The sequence below is a fragment of the Candidozyma auris genome, chromosome 3 (assembly GCF_003013715.1).
Source record: "Candidozyma auris chromosome 3, complete sequence".
NCBI lineage: Eukaryota > Fungi > Ascomycota > Pichiomycetes > Serinales > Metschnikowiaceae > Candidozyma > Candidozyma auris.
This window is the reverse complement of record NC_072814.1, coordinates 615706-633927: the sequence shown is the minus strand read 5'-3', so window position 1 is coordinate 633927 and position 18222 is coordinate 615706. Positions and strand designations below refer to the sequence as shown.

The following is an 18222-nucleotide window of genomic DNA, read 5'->3' as shown; positions in this document are numbered from 1 at the left end:
CAGTTGGTGATTTTGCCGAGTTTTCTTCTTACTATGTGAGATGTACCTCTTTGTAGAACCCGTACACCACACACTGCCACCACCAATTCTTTTCTTAACGAACAAAGTGTGCACCCGTTTGGGACCCAAGTTGCAGCCAAATCTTCGGTGTCCCCAGAGAATAATAGTGAGTGCATACACAAAGATATATCGCCATTTGTGAATTTATAGTCGGAAAAAAATAAAATCCAGGGAGGGAATTCCAAAAACTAAACTGGGAAGGAGCACAGCAACAACATAAACCAACTCACACTTTTCAGCAGATTAACGCATTTATCGTTGGCTTCACCTTATCGTCCACTCCTGCCCAGTGCCATCGGCTGCAAACGATCTCTTCATCTCCTCATTGCATTGACACCACTATAAGAAGCAAACACCCAAATACACACATTTAATCGATGGTGTTGTACAAGAGAAAACAAGTGCATTTTGTTCGACCCCCGCCCGTTCCCTCAGACTTGGACACGGAGATCTTCGTCATTCCGCAGACGAAGGAGTGGTTTCTCGAGTACGACGACTACCTTAAACGACTCGACTATTATCACCGGCGCAAATTTGTCTGTGAAATTACAGGAAACTCATGTCTTACCTTCTTTGAGGCGTACGAGTCTGAAAATAAGGAGATCAAGGACGTCGAGCGCAACTTCCCAGAGGCGCTCAGAGAGCACATCCTCAGATTCCTCCAGTTCAATAGGATCTCGAGGCTAGATCAGCTTGTGGATAAGGTGTACCTGGTGTTCAAAAATGAATACTTCCCAGGTGAAGAGGTGTTTGTGAAACTGGTGGCTGACAAACCTGCGGATGTTCGTGCCACAGAGTCCAACGATGCTGCTGCTCCGGTGGTTAGTGCCAGGAAACAAAGAGGCACCATCAGGGAAAAAGTACAATACGCTAATCCTTCAGATACAAAGTATCTCGTATCACTTTTATCCGATGGGTCTCAGGTAATAGCCACGAACAATCAGATCACTCGTGATAGAAACCACTTCACAAAGTGGTTGATAAAGACATTCGTCAAGCTTTCTGTGACGAGGTCTCACAAAGTTGGTGCTCCTTGGGTCGTGAAGCTAAAGTACGCAAAGAAGTACAGAATTCCTCTGGAGTATCCGGAAGACTTGAAGTCGTTTGCCTCTACCACCCCGAGTGGTGAGATCCTTTACGAAGAGGAGCCTGTCTCTAGAACAAAGTCCCCTACGCCACAGCAGAACTCTGAGTCCGCCCTAAAAATCAAAAAGCAGAAATTACCCAAGACAAAGTCCCTAAAGAAGAAGGCTACAATCAATGCCGCCAAGGCTATGGATCACATTGAGATCATCACGGTCGAAGAGATCAAAGAGCCCAAACAAGCCGCCAAAGATGGTCCAAGAAAGCGCTTCGCTCCATATCACATTCCCGTTCTCGTCCGTAAAGAGCTCGATGAACACGAACAGCTATCCTTGTCTTCTATCCAGCCATCTAAGAAAACCATGGTCAACGATCTACAACTCAATTTTGACATACAAACACCATGGCCTATTCCCTCGGAGCTTCACATCACACCAAATGCAGAAGAGCTTCAGGAGAGTATAAAACTGCAAATCGAAGAAGAGATCGAAGAAGAGGAGAAGGAATTAGGTGAACAGAAGGGCAAAGAAGATAAGTCACCAGAACAGCTTCTCGCTCATAGGAAAGTTGAAGAATTGAAGAGTGAGCTCTCGCTGATGTCTCATTCAACGCTTAAATGCGCCCAAGAAGCTCTTGAAAGTTGGGCTTTTCTCAATATGTATCACCTGGTTTTTAACCTTGATACATTTACCTTCGATGATTTCCTCTGTGCTATGAGTTGGAATCGTGGACAATATGAGGAATTGGGCCGCTGCGAACTCCTAGATGAAATATGGTGTGCTGTGCTAAGCGGACTTCTTTCCAATCAAATACCAACAGGCAAAGATGCCAAGAAGGATGAATCTGACTATGAAAATCTTTTTGGACTTCAGATTACTCTTCCTCCCAAGGATTCACTTCTTCAACCAAAGCCAGAGAAAGGCGAGACTAACTACTCGGATGACGACGAAGCAAGAGGGTCGGATAGCGAAGAGGAGGCCAAACCCCTCAAAAGTGAAGATGACGTTTCAGATGATGACTCAGGTCCTGTGTCACCTAAAAAGGGTGTCTCAAGGAGTAACGGTTACTTGAAGAAGGGCGCCGCGAAGGATGGCAATGCTGATGGCAAAGGAAACGAAAGTGACGACGAAAGAGATGATAATGATAACGAAACAGGTGAAGAAAGTGAGGCAAATGATGATACAGACCATTTGGCGTATCAAGTCATGAACTATAGAGGTTCCAAATGGTATGACAGACTCCGGAAGCGCAACTTCAAGGACGGTAATTGGCAAATAATACTTCTAGGTGTCTTGTCGATGGTTGAGTACGTACCTGCTTATTCGTCGACCATCCAAGCAGTGTACAAATCACTTGCTCCGAAACTGATACAGCCTGCAAATCCTACGAGCGTATTGACTCAATTCTACTCCTCTATGAGTGTCGACTTGAGAATCAAGACGCTTCACATTTTGACTTCTCTTTTGATCAACGGCACGCTAGTCAGAAGTTACATTGATGAATGTCTTGAGCAATCCACTGCCTTGAGACGTGCAAGACTCGACGTAATTCGTGACTATCGTGATGCATTGTCGGTAGCTACTAAAGCGCACTCGACAATATTCGAAAAGTTGTTCGAGGCGTATGACAACAATGCAGACGTCAGTCTTTGGGCTAATTTCAACAGGAAGAAACCACGCTTCCATACGAAGGGGTACTCAAGAACGGAGTATGAACAATCACTCTACGACTCTGATCCAAGCTTTCAAGAGCTCTGGAAGCAGCGTGATGAATACATTGAGAAGATCAAAGTCGTGAAGGAGGAGCTTAGGAAGTTGGAAACACGACTTAGTGAAATAGATTGCCAGCGAGTTCGCCTCTTGGGTAAAGACAGACACTTCAATAGGTATTGGTGGTTCGAGAATAACGGCTTGCCTAACCTCCATTTCTCAAGTGGCATGGACGATGATGAAGACGCTGATCAGACAGACGCCGATGAGTATGAGGTTGACGATAAAGAGGATGTCCAGGAGGAAACTTATCTCATGGGCAGATTGTGGGTTCAGGGTCCGAGCGTTGCAGACATAAGCCGCAATCTTCTATCGTCAACAGATGAGATGAATTCACTTGAGTTTAATCATACAAAGAGTTCGATTAAGAAAGAGGACGAAGATTCCGTGAACGGCTCTTCAAGTATCGAGCTACATAATTTTCAAGATGGAGGACCTCCCTTAAAGGTAATGAATTTTGACAACATTCCAAAATCATACAAGGATACGTCATCTGCATTTGGCATTACATTCGAGCGTGATGAGATAAAGGTAAACGGCGCTTGCTTTATCGATCGTTTGGGTGCAATTCCTGAAACTCAAAATGTGAGTGATCTAACGCCCATGCAGAGAAAACTTATCGAGGAGGCGCCAGCTCCTCTCACTACTGGCGATGATTGGAGATTTTACGATGATGCTTCGAGCATCGAAAAGCTAATTGGCTGGCTTAATCCTTGGGGTGTGAGGGAATCAAACTTAAAGAAAGAGCTTATTCGCGTGAAGGATGCTCTTTTGACCAGCATTGCTGCCCGTCGGAAAGCCTTGTGGCTAGATGAAATTCCCAAAGGTGAAGATGATAAAATCGATGAGCAAGTGGAGGCCGTTGAAAAAAAGATTGTGCAGTTAAAATCAACCAACGTCAGCGACAAGTCGGAAGAGGAGACCGAGAGCATTACTGGATCAAGGAAGCGTGCTAATAGACTGCCATCAGGACGGCCCAACAAAAAACAAAAGACTATTGAAGAGACACTTGAGTCTGGCAGTCTTGAGGAGCTAACTGAATTACAGACAGAGCTTATCAACGACAAGGAGAAAAAGCGCATCGACAACCAAGTCACCAGAGTTCTCGAGTGGGTAAACTCCAAAGCCCAGGACGCATTTGACAAGACGTTGTACGAGGGAGGCGAAAAAGCTAAACCCAAGCCTAGAAAATCTCGAAAGTGATGATTATTACTGTACTATACAAGCAACTCATGACTGGATATAAACGGATAATAATTACTAAGCAGATCTCTTTTTGTAAGAACGGAACTCGTCCGAATTATCTCCGGGACGTTTCAACTGTTGTCTCTCGTTTCTCTTCCTCGAGACAAGCTCTTCGAATCTTCTTTCCTTTTCCTTCTGTTCGGCCTGAGCCTGCAATCTCCGTTCCTCGTTTCTAACTTTGAGCTCCTCGCGAGCCCGGCGATCAGCATCGTCAAGAGCCAGTGCTAGCAGACTGAACTTTTCAATATTGATGCTTGAGTTTTCTGCAACGGTCCCGCCGCTTGCAGCCTCCTGTCTTTTGCGAAGAGAAATAGAGAACCCCTTGTTATTACTCCAGTTTGATACCACCGAAGGGATGGCCCATTTATCCTTGACCTCCTTGGTGATTCTCTCTGTGGTACCCTTTTTCAAAAGAGGGGGAGGTGGAGATGGGTCCTTGTGCCTATTCTTTCGAAGCTTATGTTTCGGCGGGAGCATGGGGTCCTCTTGGTGAGTTGTAACTTGAACCGTTCTTCCTCTTTGTTCTTCGCCATTCTCGAGCGACGGCGGAATGTAACTCACAATTTCGTCTTGGGCAACTTCAATTTCAGTACCCTGTTCCTGAGCTAATAGCTTCTCTATGACCTCTCTGGTGGCATCGACACAATCCTTTAGTGATGAATCGGGACAATTCTCCAAGCTGTATCTCGGAAAGTGATGTTTCAAATTGGGGTACTTTGTCTTTAGTGGTATGGTGTCTTCATACGATATTTGAGCATTAGCCAGTGCTCCTGACTTTTGTAGCACAGACTTGGTGTAATCCAGGGGTTTGGAAAGCTTGAGCTCGCTTATGGTCTTTGGCTCAAGTTCGAATTGCTTTGACTGAACTATTAGGGCTTCCGACTTTTTTGTCTGGGGCTTAGGTAGGACGATTTTTAAGGTTTCATGGGTGGTGTGCTTTGGTTTCGGTAGGAGTGAGCTGAACATGAGAGGAGATGAGTAGTTGCACTTATTTATTTGAGTGCGCATTGATGAATAGTGGCTGCAAATGGCTACAAGAAGTGGTTGAGAAATGCAATCAATATATAGTCTAAAATATACCATACTTTTGGCAAGTGGAGAACACCATGACCCATAGTTTGTTGACAGGGACAGTTGTGATCTCCTCGGGGTCAATGGGCGATGAATACGACGTCTCAGAAGTGGGCGGACCTCCCTTTACAGCACAGAAATTGACAATGAACTTGAAGAACCAGCTCGAAATCCTAAGTGTAAGTGGCAAAAATATTTCTTCATCTTTCTCGGTGAGGAACGGTGATGACTCAGCATCACCAGATCCAAGTCTGCTGTTCTCGACGTCGCGGACAAGCTGCACCATCTTATCAGGGTAATCGGTGATGACACCGTACTCCTTGATGTGGGCCTTCTGACCAACAGTGGCAAAGTATTCTAGCTGCACACGATTATTGACGGTCCAAGAAAACATCTTGAGGTCCTGTTGCTTGACAAGGGGTAGGAACTTCGTCAAGAAATCCTTCGACCATGTGGTGATATATATTAGGGAAACTCCAGTGGCCTTGAAGTAGAATCTATCATTTTCTAACAGGTCAATGTACTCATTGTACCCAATAAACGGCAAGCTCGACTGCCATGCCACGGTGATGTGAAAGATATCAAAATGACGGAACCCATTGTGAGGCAAAGTTTTCGAGAAGACTCTATCAAACCAGTCCTCTTGGTTCAAGTACTTGAGAAATCTCAAATCCCACAACCCAAGCTGGATCCTTGGGAACCACCATTGTAAGTCACTGCGCACCTCTATCAAGTCTTGCACAAGAAGCTTAAGAAGTTTGGGCGGATTGAGTTTCTTGATATCGAGCATGATGCGATGCTTCGAGGAATCGTCTTGATCCTCGCCATCATAGTGTTCCACTGCCTTCACAAACCACCTGAGAAGATCCTTGAACGTGAGCAACTTTTCCCTGCTGCCAATAGTGTGCAAGTCCTTGATTTCGTCGTAGTTGGATTCTAAAATGTTATAGTTAGTCTCATTGCCGTTCTCGTCCACAAACACTCTGTTAGTGTTAACATCATGAGAGATAACCAACACCTCGTCTTTAGTGGTCCACACGTCCGTCTCAAACAAAGTTGCCCCTGCGCTGAAACACTTGTCAAACCCTCCAAGGGTATTCTCTGGGTACTTGCCTTTGAAGCCACGGTGGCCAGTGACAAGACAGTCGGGATGGGAGAACATCACGTTTTGTTGGGTGAAAAACCGGAGATCTTAATGTGGTGATATTAGCATCCGACCAATGAATATTTATGGATGCGGATAACTTGGAAAATGATGGTAGGGGGGTTTTGACGCTATTGTTGACCTTTTGCTTTTAAAGTACTTTGGTCCATGTGCCTAATTAATTCCGGCAGTTCCATGCCCCACATGTTCTCGGGCGGTTTATACCACCCCGGTTTTGTGCACCCTTTTCGTTTCTTTTTCCATAATTTCACTCAATGAGCCACTCGCTGCGGTACGCAATTTGTACCGGACTGGCAGGCTGTCACAATTTCTTCAAGGTCAAAAGCGAGCCTTCGTCAGCCTGAAAAAGAAACGAAGGCCCTAGGCTTTTTTAGACGATACTTCTCGTGCAGAATGCACCTGTCACCTGAATTGCCGATAAAACGAAGAGAAAGATGCTGTGAGAATTAGACGGTGGATTCAAAAATAGTCTGTTTCTAGAAACGCACTATTGCTCATTCCAAGGAAACGGACCAAATTTTTTTTTCTTCCCTGTCACGCAGTCTTTAGAGTGCGATATTTTCTTTCGCAGCCACAGTCACTGCCTTAACTTCCTCCACCGACCCGACCCGACCAATTCTTTACGTCGGTGTATTTACGCTTCGACTATAGGGGTTGCGTGTGAAATCCTTTGTTGGCCCTCCCTGACCCGAATCTTGAGAAATGGTGCTAACTTTATCAATTGCCTGCGCTCAAAGCTTCAGGCTACTCTTCTCCACAACCTCTTTGATCAAGTGGAAGGCCACCGACACGTCAGATGGTAAAATTATCCCTTCTGCTAGAGTCTCCTCATCTTCTACGTCGTCAATTAGCTTCTTGACGAAAGAGACATCGAACCACCTTGCATCGGCTAACTCTTGATCGTGGTCCAAGTGCACAATCTCGTTCTCTCCGTTAAAATCAACTGTAGCTATGCACCCAATCATCAAGTTCCCTGGAAAGGGCCATGGTTGTGTCATTTGGATTCGAATGTCGCTACAAATCACACCTGTTTCCTCCCAAATCTCTCTTTTGGCTGCAACTTCAACTGTTTCCGATGGCTCCATGAAGCCCGCAGTACACGAGTACATCTTGGAGTAGGCATACCTCTTGTTGAGCGAGAGGAGGATCTTGGTTCTATCTCTGTTTGTGATGGCAGTGATCACGACAGCGTCGGTACGTGGGAACGAAACATTCGACACTCTTGTGTTCCTCACGGGACACACATACCGTTTTTTGTCGCCTTCTCCGGTGGTCTCCTCATTGGTGCACTTCAACTTCCCACCAGCGTGAATAGGGATCACCTTTGTACCGCAGCCAGGACAGAATCTGTTACGATAGAGCCAATCGAAATACATCTTGCCGTGACTGAAAAGCGACGATTCTGCACTTGTGAACCCCATAGTGTGTTTTCTTGAATATGAAAAGATCAAGTCTTCTTCTGAAATGGAGGCTTCATTTTTCACAATATGTTCTTTAACCAAAGCACTGACTTCAGGCGCCGTTGATACATCCACGGCAAAAAACGGTATACCAAAATACCTTCCCTGGTGATCAAGATAGCACTCTGGCTCCTCGCACTTGAGACGATGCAATTCAAGGCCTACACTCTCATCCCTCAAACCCAAAAAGAGAAACGTCGGTTTGCCCTTGTCTCGCAATTGAGGCAGCTGTTCCTTGTTATCTGAGCTCCAGCGTTCCACAATCTCCTTCCAAGATCCCGTGTTGAAAAGCCCCTTTTTAGTACCAGGAGTGTTTTCATCTAAAAGTTGATTGTCGCCATTAGTTAGCACAATCAATCTTTCCTTTTTAGCTGCCTTGTTTACAAAGGGGTTCCCATCTGAATAGAAGATAAATCTCGTTGAAGGATGTGTCACGGCATTGCCCACAAAGTCCAGGTCCTCTCTCAAAAACGACACTCTGTTCACCACCTCCTGGCCAAAGTAGACATCCCTTGCCTCCGGGTTCACTATGGACGGTTTACGTGAAGAAGACATTTTGTAGTAAGCCTGTGATTTTGTGGATATAGCAGCGGATTCTGAAAATGTTTGACGGTTTACTTTGCTCAATCTATGACCTAGCGGACGCCAAGTGTGTGTACTTAGCATCAAGAACTCTCAAGACAAGCACCTTTGATAGCGGATTATGCACGAACTGTTCACGTGAATTGATACTGTAGAGCGAAAGCCCGGTTGGAAATCGCCGAGGCTTCCTTTTTATAGGCTCAAGATAAGAAATGTGGAGAAGATAAACTCTTCGGTCTATCTAGCGAACGGTGTAAATGGGGTTGATTTTTGATTGATTTCCCAATTGTGTTTGTGCGCTTTGCTGATGTTGTAGCAAGGATGCCTTGCTTTTGACTTGCGTATCTTCTCATTCTCAATGTGCTATATAATCCGAGGTCTTGACGCACAATGCGTGTGTATTAGTACACAAGCAAAGTTACAAAACAAGAAAAAATTTGAAAAATCTCTAAGATGTTTCTGTGTCGAAAGAGTGGAATATGACACTTGCTTTGCAAGCTTCTCGATTTCGTTATGTTAAAACCACCCCTTCTCTTGCTCTGTCCTGGTTGTATAGTCCATGCCGCCATGGTTGCGAAGAGCGACTGGATAAAGTTGTCCAGGAGATATGCCTACAGAAAAAGTTCCCCAAAATTATGCGTTCCTCAATATGTACAAGTATCTTGCTGTTAGTAAAATCTTTTCAAGCGATCGGTTTGCTAATCAGATGGTAATTTTCTTAGATCCTCTCCTCAATGTTTGTTAGGAAGTCAAGCGTTCTAAAATCAAGTTTGTTCATCAGGAAGCAATAGAAAGATAATGACATACCCTAATCTTTAAATAAATTCGTAAAAGCGTCACGAAGACTGTTCGTCTGCAAGTTAGTAAAATAGTTCACATCGGTTGCGATCAGTAAAGCCTTCTCCACATTAAAATTTCGGAAGTCTAACGTCTAAAAAAAAAAGCTGTAGTATCATCATGAGCAATCCGCTTCACATACCTTCTTGTATTTATCCAATGGTCATACCCTGCTTGATCGCTTTGGGCAAACCCTTTATCCATGACTTCCTCGTCTTTTTGTCTATAATAACAAATGCCCGTCCTGATTGCCTCATTCTTCCTGTTCTGCCAATTCGATGGACCAAATCAACAGATGTCCTTGGAAGATCCATCAAGATCACGTTCTTGATCCCAGAAAAATTGAGACCTCTTGCCAATAAATCAGTAGTTACAAGAACTTTTATAGTGCTTCCATCTGGGTCTTCCTCGAGCGGGGTTGCTGGTTTCACAAAAGGCTCAATCTTAGCAGCTCTTGTCTCAGGAGAATCTCTGCCAGTAACACCGATGATGTCAGAGTCTCTGTGGCCATATTTCGCGATGAGAGTCTCCACCAATGGCTCAACGTCTTTCTTTTCATTCACGAAGATTACAATTCTCTTCACGAAACCCTGCTCCGTACCATCATTGAATATAGCGTACAAGGCCTGAGCTAAGCAACGAGTTTTTGAGCCATGATAAGGCGGCTGTTGAGCGTCAATGATCTTCACGACTATCTGCTTAGGTATCTTATGAATTTGTGGAGTGACAATTCGGATTACCGAGTTGTCATCCTTGAACATTTCAGTGATTGTGTTGTTAAAATCTTTTGGAATGGTAGCAGAACACATGATCAAATCCTTGAGACGATGAAAACGCAGAAGAGTGCCCTTAGTATCCCAGACCCAGGACTTGTCCATCAACGTGTCAGCTTCATCTATGACACAGTACTCCACACCGTTGAAAAGACGAAATGGTTGTGGAATATTGTCGAGTTTGGCAAGACTTTGAATTTTGGAAGGAGTCGTGATAAGCATGTCGATGCGCCCATCCTTTGCAGCATTAAACAATCTCTGATGGGAATCGCCAGTAGACCACTTACAGACCTTTAAGTCGAGGTTTTCTTGGTTCTTCGGGTCTGCGAGAAAGGGACCAAATTCTAGAGACCTCTTGATTTTGTCACTGACATCATTCTCTATATCCAAAGGAATTTTCGCTCCCCTCGAGGCAGTCTCGAAAACTTGATCCACAAGCTCGTGAGTAGGAAGAAGTACGACTGAACGAATTGTTGGATATTGTTTAGCCTCTTCCAAAACCCTTCCACCCTGATCGAAAAGTGCCTTATCGTCCTCCTTCAATTTGGAGAATACAGACGCCAAGTACGCCCAGGTTTTCCCAGAACCAGTCTCAGCGGCCACTGTGAATACCTTAAGCTTGTTCTGCTCGTTTTCACGCATCAACTCAGTCAATATGGGTGCCTCACCATTCTTCTTCGGCTGGGCAACCTTAGGTTTCCTCGGTTGGTTGATCTTTTTGAGAGCTGCAACCTGTACAGGCGTTGGTTTTATTTCAAGCTGTTCCTTGCCCTTGATATACGAGCTCTTGAGATTATACTTTTCTTTGATCTCTCTCACCATAGCGCTACGAACAGTAGGGAATATTCTGAGTGACTCGAACGAGTCGATCTTTCCAATAATCGATTCAGATTTCTCCAAGTGGCCCTTTTCAGGTTTGTGTAGTGCTGAGAAATTACCAAATGCAAATAGTTTCAGTTTCCTCTCAGTCGGCTTAGCATCGAGAGTTTTCGATCTTAGCGACGGGATCAATTGTTTGGGCCGTCTTTTTGACAACAGCCTTATTGCCATTCTTTTCAACTGAGATCGTAGAAGCATATTGCCTTGCCATTGTTGTAGCATGTGCCGAGGATACACTGGGGAAGTAACCCGAAGAAAAGAAATTGAAAAAAAAAAAAAGTAGATGTTGAGATGCGCCACTACAAGTAGGTTCTGCAGAAAGCTTCTTAGGGCTGCAATGGAGGGCGAGAGGCAGATGAGGAAAGTGTGGTTTTTTTAATAGGTATAATTATTGGAAAGAGTTTCTTGTGGCCCCTGGACGCGATGCTTTCAAAAGATCTTTTCAAATTAGGTACATATCTGTGTTTAGAAATCATTTAATTCATCTTAGGTGAAACTTATCTGCACTCACTTTTTTTTGTATGCCACCGTTCATCGAATGATATCCGCAAGCATTCCAGCAGCTATTATTGATTTGAAATATTTTTTTGGAGGTAAAGAATCATCAAAAAGATTCCATGTTTAGATATTTTTTTTCTTGGTTAATTCGTTTGGTTTCTTACCTTTTTATGGACGGTAGGTGAGAGAGCACTATCCACAAAGAGCAAAACAACTCTAACCCCAAAGAAATTTGCACTGGTTTAGAAGAAGAGTCTAAGAATTTATTCGCCATTGAATAACTGATGTCTTTCAAAAAATCACCAACCTTCGTCTAGATATCAATCTAAAATCCTTCAGCACCTGTCCTCGCACGTGACCGATTTTTGTGTAGTGGAAAAAAAATTCAACTCGAGAATTACCGGAAGATATAGCTGCCATGTTTCCTGTCAGACAGACATGGAGTGGTCAAGGTTCCTTGCAAATGAGATCATTTGCGACGAGCGGACCAGCATTCAAGAGCGTTATAGCGGGTTCAATGAGTAAAAAGGCCCGTCAGGCTTTGAGAGAGTCTAGACAACAGGCGAAGAAGGCTAAACTCGAGCAGAGTAAGAAGAAAGTCAAAAAATCAGGAATGACACATCTTTCTTTCAAGGATGCCGTTAGAGTTCTTCGATCAGACACAAGATTACCCGAGTTGTCCTCTTTGGGCGTGGAGTCACTCGATGCTGCAAACTTAACGAAGGAGGATATCGTTACATATTCTGAAACAGCACTTCCGCTTATGGAGGGTATGGGATTATTCAAAAAGTACCAACACCACGAGTTATTTGAAAAGCCCATTTCCCTAATTTCCGAAAACACCATGTGGATCCAGAATCTTGTGAAGAACATGAACAAGACCACAAAAGATAATAGACATTTTCTTCTTGGTGAAAAAGGTGTGGGTAAGTCTACTTTGTTTGCCCAGGCGCACGCAATAGCCATGTCTCATTATAAAGAAGATGTTGTTTTGTTGCATTTTTCTGAACTTGAGAATGCTGTGAACGGCACTTCGGACTACTTGTTCAACCCTAAGACAGGGTTGTATCAACAACCGATGTTCACCAAGAGGTGGATTGGCAGGACCCGTTTTGTCAATGAGAAAGTGTTTAAGAAAATGCCATTGTCCAAAGACCTTGATGTTTCCACAGACAAGAGTAATTTCAAATTGAAAAAGGATACGCACACAGTGTACGACTTGCTTTTAAGAAGTCGTGATTTTACAAAGGCTTCTTCAGCTCTCGAAGTTTTCATTGAACAGCTTCAGCATCACTCTGAAAAATTCCCTGTTCTCTGTACTCTTGACAACTTCAATGGGCTTTTGGAGGAGCCATACACTAAGTACCACCACCCTGACTTCAGGCCGATTCACCTCACCGAATTTGAGATGGGCAACTTTTTCTTGAACCTCATTAATGGTGAAGTGGCATTTAAAAGAGGTACTGTTTTTGCTGCCGAATCTGGCTCTTTATCGAAGACCAAGACTCTCACTGTTGGTTTGGGCATCGATGAATATGACCCCTACGCAAAGAAGAGCGAATGCGACAGGGTAGTTGCTGAGCGACTTCTTGTCAATGGTGGCGCATCCGTTTACAAGCTTCAGAATCTCACACCAACCGAAGCCCGCAAGTTGGTGCTGTTCTACGGTGAAACTGGAGCTTTGACTGTCAGAGATTACCCATACAAAGTGCCTGTCACTATGCCCGATGACACCAGTTCGGTGAGCCAATTCAAGCCTGTTGGTGCTTTGCCTTTGGTTAAAGATGCTGAAGCTCAAAAGGAAAGACTCATCGATCTTGCTTTTAATATTTCACAAGGTAACCCAGGGTACCTTCTTAAAGCAGCTGTTTATGACTGCTAGATGTACATAGATTAATTTTCACGAGAAAGCGAGAGATACTCATGATACAAGTAGCAGCAGAGTGAGAATTACATCGATGAAGGTGGTTTCCTGAAAGATCGTGATATTATGCTAAAGTACAAATTATGATGCAGACCATTCCAAAATGGTACTTGTCGAGACATTATACAGAAGGTTGCCTATGTGAAAAGAGTGTCTTCCTCTCTCAAGTATTCACCAATGTCACCTTGTCTAAAGGCAACAATAGCAGTAGGTTGAAGATTTTTAGCCTCAGTAGTCGACTTGGCAGAAACTCCGAACCCAAGAGGCACATCATGCATGGAGAATACAATCACTCCAGCGTGTTCGGGAATGTCGTCAGACATTCTACCGATATGAGCTTTCAAGACGTGGTTTCCATACAAAAATGGCATCTCACCGTTAGGCTTGATCCACACCTTGTACTTAGCGTACTGAGCCAAATACGTCAAGGCGGTGATGTGCAATCTGAACTTTCCAGTTTTTGTGAATTTCCCGAGACACGTTCCAAGAGAAATTAGACGGTCTCTCGACACAGAAGTAGCAAAATTTGCAATCGACTCAGACACATAATAGACACGGTCCTTCTGTAGTCTAAAGACATGTGGGTTGGCTTTGTTGTCAATCAAAAATGATATGTTCCGGCCAATGTAGTTGGCTAGCTTTTCGAACACAACCTTTGTTTCCTCCTCCGTTAATGGTCTCATGCTGCAGAAATTTAAGGTGTGATTTTGGAATAAAGTAGATGCATCTACTAAATGCTACAGGCATTATTTTTTTCCAGGCATCGCATGCACGTGACGTCAATAGTTGCAAAAGAGGGAAGGTACAACAGCTGGTGACCGGAAATTCGACGGGAAGAAAGAAATTCCTGAAACGAATATAGATGATCATATTCTCTTTAAGAATCCTTTTGTTGGATTTTTGATAGTCGGCTTGTCGAAATCTATCCCCTCAAGTAAGACATCCGTGCACCTCGAATGCGATGGGTTAACTGTATCCGATTCGATGTCGTGCAGTGATCTTCATCAATGTCCCAAGAAGAACAAATTGAGGAAAGAAATGAGGCTGTTGTTGAACATTCAGAGCCAGTGGCCAAGAAGGCTAGAGTTGAAGGCGATGTACCTGTCAAAAACAACCGCGTTTCGAAGAGAGATCAGATCAAGACGTAGGTAAGTTGAATTCATTAAGCGTATTGAAGCAGACCCACTAACTTTTTCAGTGAATGGACTCCACGTGTAGACGAAAATGGAGACCCACTTCCTAAGACTGAAAGGAAACCTAAGAGGAAAGTTGCTTGCATGCTCGGATATTGTGGAACTGGATACAATGGTATGCAAACTCAGCCAGATCCAAAGTTGAAGACTATCGAAGATGTTCTTTTTAAAGCGTTTGCTGAAGCAGGTGCTATTTCAGAGGAAAACTCGACTGATTTGAAGAAAAACTCTTTTATGAGAGCGGCGAGAACAGATAAGGGTGTTCACGCTGCCGGTAATGTGGTATCTTTGAAGCTCATTATTGAGGATCCAGATATCATCTCCAAGATCAATGCTGCACTTCCCGAGCAAATTAGAGTTTGGGGCATCGAACGTGTAAATCGTTCATTTGACTGCCGTAAAATGTGCTCTTCCAGAATCTACGAGTACCTTTTGCCAACTCATAGTTTGCTTCCACCCAGACCTCATTCAAGTCTTTTCCACCTCATAGCAAAAAGCAAAAAAGAACATCCTGGTGTCTTGAGAGAAGACAATGACCAACAATGGTGGGAATCTACCAGGCAGCGAATGCTCGACTCCGGTATCACAGAAGATGAACTCAAACTGGTATTTGAAAAATCGGAGTCTGCTCTGGAAGACAATATCAAGATGGATCATGTCAACGAGAACGGTGACCTTACGGAATATGGTAAGTTGGTGAGGCGCGTCAGAGCAACTGAAAATGCTTGTCGTAGCGAGTTTAGAGTGAGCTCTGAGAAGCTAAACTTGTTTAGGGAGGCTATGAACCAGTATGTTGGTTCTCACGACTTTCACAATTTCACATTGGGTAAGAATTATAAAGACCCAAGCTCCCGTCGTTACATGAAAAGCACAAGTGTATCTGAACCTTTTAAAATTGAAGGCAGTGAATGGATATCAATCAAAATTCACGGGCAGTCATTCATGTTACATCAGATCAGAAAGATGATCTGCATGGCCTCTTTGGTTGTGAGAACTGGGTGTCCGATTACGAGAATTAGCGACTGCTTTGGTCCTGTTAAAATCAATATTCCTAAGGCTCCAGCGTTGGGGTTGTTGCTAGAGTGTCCGGTCTACGAATCCTACAATGTGAAACTCGAGGAATTGGGCTACAATCCGATCGATTTTTCTCGTTACGAAAAGGAGATGAATGAATTTAAAATGAAGTACATCTATGATAAGATTTATGCCGAGGAAGACAAGCAAAAAGTATTTCAAGGCTTCTTCGAATTTCTCGACAAATTTGACAGCTCTGGAGCAAAGTCAGGGGGCAAGCACATCTTTGATTTTTTGGGTGCAGCTTTTAATAGCGGTTTGAACAACTTGGAGGACACCAATAGTGCATCTCCTGCCAAGGCAGTGGATAATGTTGACTAGCGGTGTTTATATTCATTATAATGCAGGAATTTATAGACAATGCATGCAATTACTTTCATTGGATGTAATCAGACGTAGACTCAACGGGGCCAAAATGTATAAAACCGGGGTATGGCCATATACGGAATATCATCAATATGCGATTCAGCAATACTTATTAAAGCCAAGCTGGGTTGTTGTTTGATCTAGAACCACTCTGTCCCTCCCCTTGGTCATACGCTGGCGCACTTACTCCTTCTCCAAAACGCCCACTATGCAACTGCGACAGCGAGCGCATCTGCTGCATCTTTCCTGCTTCATTAAGTGCCTTTTGTTGGCTAGCTGTCATTTGGGGAATTGACTGTTGGGGAAGAGATGATGATGGCACTTGCCTTTGAATTGGCAGAGCCTGTGCTGGAAGTTGTTGTGGTACGTTATTAGTTTGATGCTGCTGTTGTTGGCGTTGTTGTTGTTGCTGTTGTTGTTGCTGTTGTTGTTGTTGTTGTTGTTGTTGTTGTTGTTGTTGTTGTTGTTGTTGTTGTTGTTGTTGTTGCTGCTGGTTTTCATTTTGACCGTCAGCGATTTTGAACTGTTCCCGCTGTCTTTCTTGCTGAAACTTGTAAAGAGTCCAGTCAAACACGTAGTCGTATCTATAATTCTCTCTCTTGAACAAATCTCTAAACAACTTTCTCAAATAAGGGTAGTCAGGCTTATCATCGAACCTTAAGTTCTTGATGTATCTCATATATTCCAAGAATTCTGCTGGAAGACCCTTGGTCAAGACGTCGTTAGAAATTGTCATTTTTTTCTCCATGATTCTGTCATACTTCTGTCTTTTGGTTGCCGCCTTCAACCCTTGCCATGGCAAAGAACCTCTGCAGAAGTATATAAGAACGTACCCCAAGCTCTCCAAGTCATCTCTTCTCGATTGCTCTATCCCCAAGTGAGTGTTAACAGAAGCATATCTTGCAGTGCCCGTCAAATTCTTGTTTTCTCTGTAAGGAATGTGAAGGTGTGTTCTCGGATCTCTATATTTCTTTGCAAGACCAAAGTCAATGACATTGACCTGGGAGCCACGACGACCAATACCCATCAAGAAATTATCTGGCTTGATATCTCTGTGAATGAAGCATCTAGCGTGGATATACTCTATTCTGCAAATGAGCTGGTCAGCCAATAGCAAAACGGTCTTGTAAGTGAATTTTCTATTGCAGTAGTTGAAGAGGTCCTCTAATGAAGGACCCAACAAGTCAATCACCATGGCGTTATAATCGCACTCCGTGCCATACCATCTGACAAATGGAATTCCAACACCCCCAGACAAAGCCTTGTACACTTTGGCCTCGTACTCTAATTGGGGATGCTTTGCCTTGACGTTTTCTAACTTGATCGCCACTTCTTCACCTGATATGATGTTGGTGCCCAAATATATGTCACCGAAGGAACCCAGGCCGATCTTGCGGCCGATACGGTATTTCTTTCCGACTCTCAAGTCCATCATCTTGCTCTGATTGCCGGAAACTTGATTATTCATAATGTGGGGGAAAGATTAGGCGAGTACCACAGCACTACTGTCTGAAGTGGGTCGCCGACGATTGCGGAAAGTTGAGAAAGGAAGTTGGCAGTTGGTGACAACTTCTAAATGTGTTGTCTACGGAAACCAACAGTGAAGAAACGCACCAGTTGCTCAGAACAATAAAAGTTGCTAATTCAGCGGTTGCCGGTGACCAAAAACAGAAAAGCGATTTTTGCTCAAATCAAATGTGTCGACCGGGACGTTGGTCAGACGACTAGGAAAGATGGGAATATATGGATTGATGTAGATAAATCACAAACAAGGAGAGAAAAAATTATACTTACTCGGGATCACTAGGGAGAAAAAGAAACTAGGGTTGTGGTATACGCACGACCTCGCTTAAGTGAAGCTATACCGATTGTGAAACACGAAGCCCAAATTTGTAGATATGTTTTGATGATTGATCTCCCTTCTGAAATGTTTCATCTAGAGATGAGGTTTTAGCGAAATCTGGTTATCTTGCCGAATTGAGCTTTCTCTGGCTCGTGTTCGCATTCGCCTCCTTGCTGGCCTCATAACCTCTCGGGGCGGTTTCAGCTGAAACGAAGCTTTCTAGCAAAACTCGGATCCTAGATAAATAAAAAGGCAAAAATTGTCGAGGTTTTACATTAATAGTTTTTACGAGAAATTCTTTCAATTCGTACAATCTCTCTCGTATCATCTCTTCCGCATCACAAGTGATAGCGACGTTTTGCAGCCAACCTGAAGGAGGTTATCGCGGAGAGCAATTGAC

At 43.7% G+C, this 18222-nt stretch overlaps 9 protein-coding genes across 9 annotated transcripts; 3 read left to right on the top strand and 6 right to left on the bottom strand. All coding sequences in view use genetic code 12, as the record gives it.

The window, feature by feature from the left end:
- Positions 1–437: 437 nt before the first annotated feature.
- CJI96_0002915 (uncharacterized protein) lies at positions 438–4115 on the top strand (the record flags this gene model as incomplete). Its single annotated transcript, XM_029033582.2, has 1 exon — positions 438–4115. One exon carries the CDS (start codon positions 438–440, stop codon positions 4113–4115), a length of 3678 nt encoding a protein of 1225 aa, XP_028892174.2.
- Positions 4116–4172: 57 nt separating this feature from the next.
- Positions 4173–5123, bottom strand: PRP45 (mRNA splicing protein PRP45; the record flags this gene model as incomplete). Its single annotated transcript, XM_029033583.2, has 1 exon — positions 4173–5123. One exon carries the CDS (start codon positions 5121–5123, stop codon positions 4173–4175), a length of 951 nt encoding a protein of 316 aa, XP_028892175.2.
- Positions 5124–5226: 103 nt separating this feature from the next.
- On the bottom strand, positions 5227–6390 carry CJI96_0002913 (phosphatidylglycerol phospholipase; the record flags this gene model as incomplete). The annotated part of the gene is made up of 1 exon (XM_029033584.2): positions 5227–6390. One exon carries the CDS (start codon positions 6388–6390, stop codon positions 5227–5229), a length of 1164 nt encoding a protein of 387 aa, XP_028892176.2.
- A 734-nt stretch (positions 6391–7124) lies between these two features.
- Positions 7125–8408, bottom strand: CJI96_0002912 (NAD(+) diphosphatase; the record flags this gene model as incomplete). Its single annotated transcript, XM_029033585.2, has 1 exon — positions 7125–8408. One exon carries the CDS (start codon positions 8406–8408, stop codon positions 7125–7127), a length of 1284 nt encoding a protein of 427 aa, XP_028892177.1.
- Positions 8409–8946: 538 nt separating this feature from the next.
- On the bottom strand, positions 8947–11122 carry CJI96_0002911 (ATP-dependent RNA helicase; the record flags this gene model as incomplete). Its single annotated transcript, XM_054702112.1, has 4 exons — positions 8947–9096; positions 9243–9288; positions 9415–9482; positions 9557–11122. 4 exons carry the CDS (start codon positions 11120–11122, stop codon positions 8947–8949), a joined length of 1830 nt encoding a protein of 609 aa, XP_054558087.1.
- A 718-nt stretch (positions 11123–11840) lies between these two features.
- Positions 11841–13304, top strand: CJI96_0002910 (mitochondrial 37S ribosomal protein mS29; the record flags this gene model as incomplete). Its single annotated transcript, XM_029033587.2, has 1 exon — positions 11841–13304. One exon carries the CDS (start codon positions 11841–11843, stop codon positions 13302–13304), a length of 1464 nt encoding a protein of 487 aa, XP_028892179.2.
- A 179-nt stretch (positions 13305–13483) lies between these two features.
- NIP7 (ribosome biosynthesis protein NIP7) lies at positions 13484–14029 on the bottom strand (the record flags this gene model as incomplete). The annotated part of the gene is made up of 1 exon (XM_029033588.2): positions 13484–14029. One exon carries the CDS (start codon positions 14027–14029, stop codon positions 13484–13486), a length of 546 nt encoding a protein of 181 aa, XP_028892180.1.
- A 412-nt stretch (positions 14030–14441) lies between these two features.
- CJI96_0002908 (pseudouridine synthase) lies at positions 14442–15934 on the top strand (the record flags this gene model as incomplete). The annotated part of the gene is made up of 2 exons (XM_054702111.1): positions 14442–14494; positions 14545–15934. The coding sequence occupies 2 exons, from the start codon at positions 14442–14444 to the stop codon at positions 15932–15934; spliced, it is 1443 nt and encodes a 480-aa protein (XP_054558086.1).
- A 157-nt stretch (positions 15935–16091) lies between these two features.
- Positions 16092–17447, bottom strand: HRR25 (serine/threonine protein kinase HRR25; the record flags this gene model as incomplete). The annotated part of the gene is made up of 1 exon (XM_029033590.2): positions 16092–17447. One exon carries the CDS (start codon positions 17445–17447, stop codon positions 16092–16094), a length of 1356 nt encoding a protein of 451 aa, XP_028892182.2.
- Between the last annotated feature and the right edge of the window lie 775 nt (positions 17448–18222).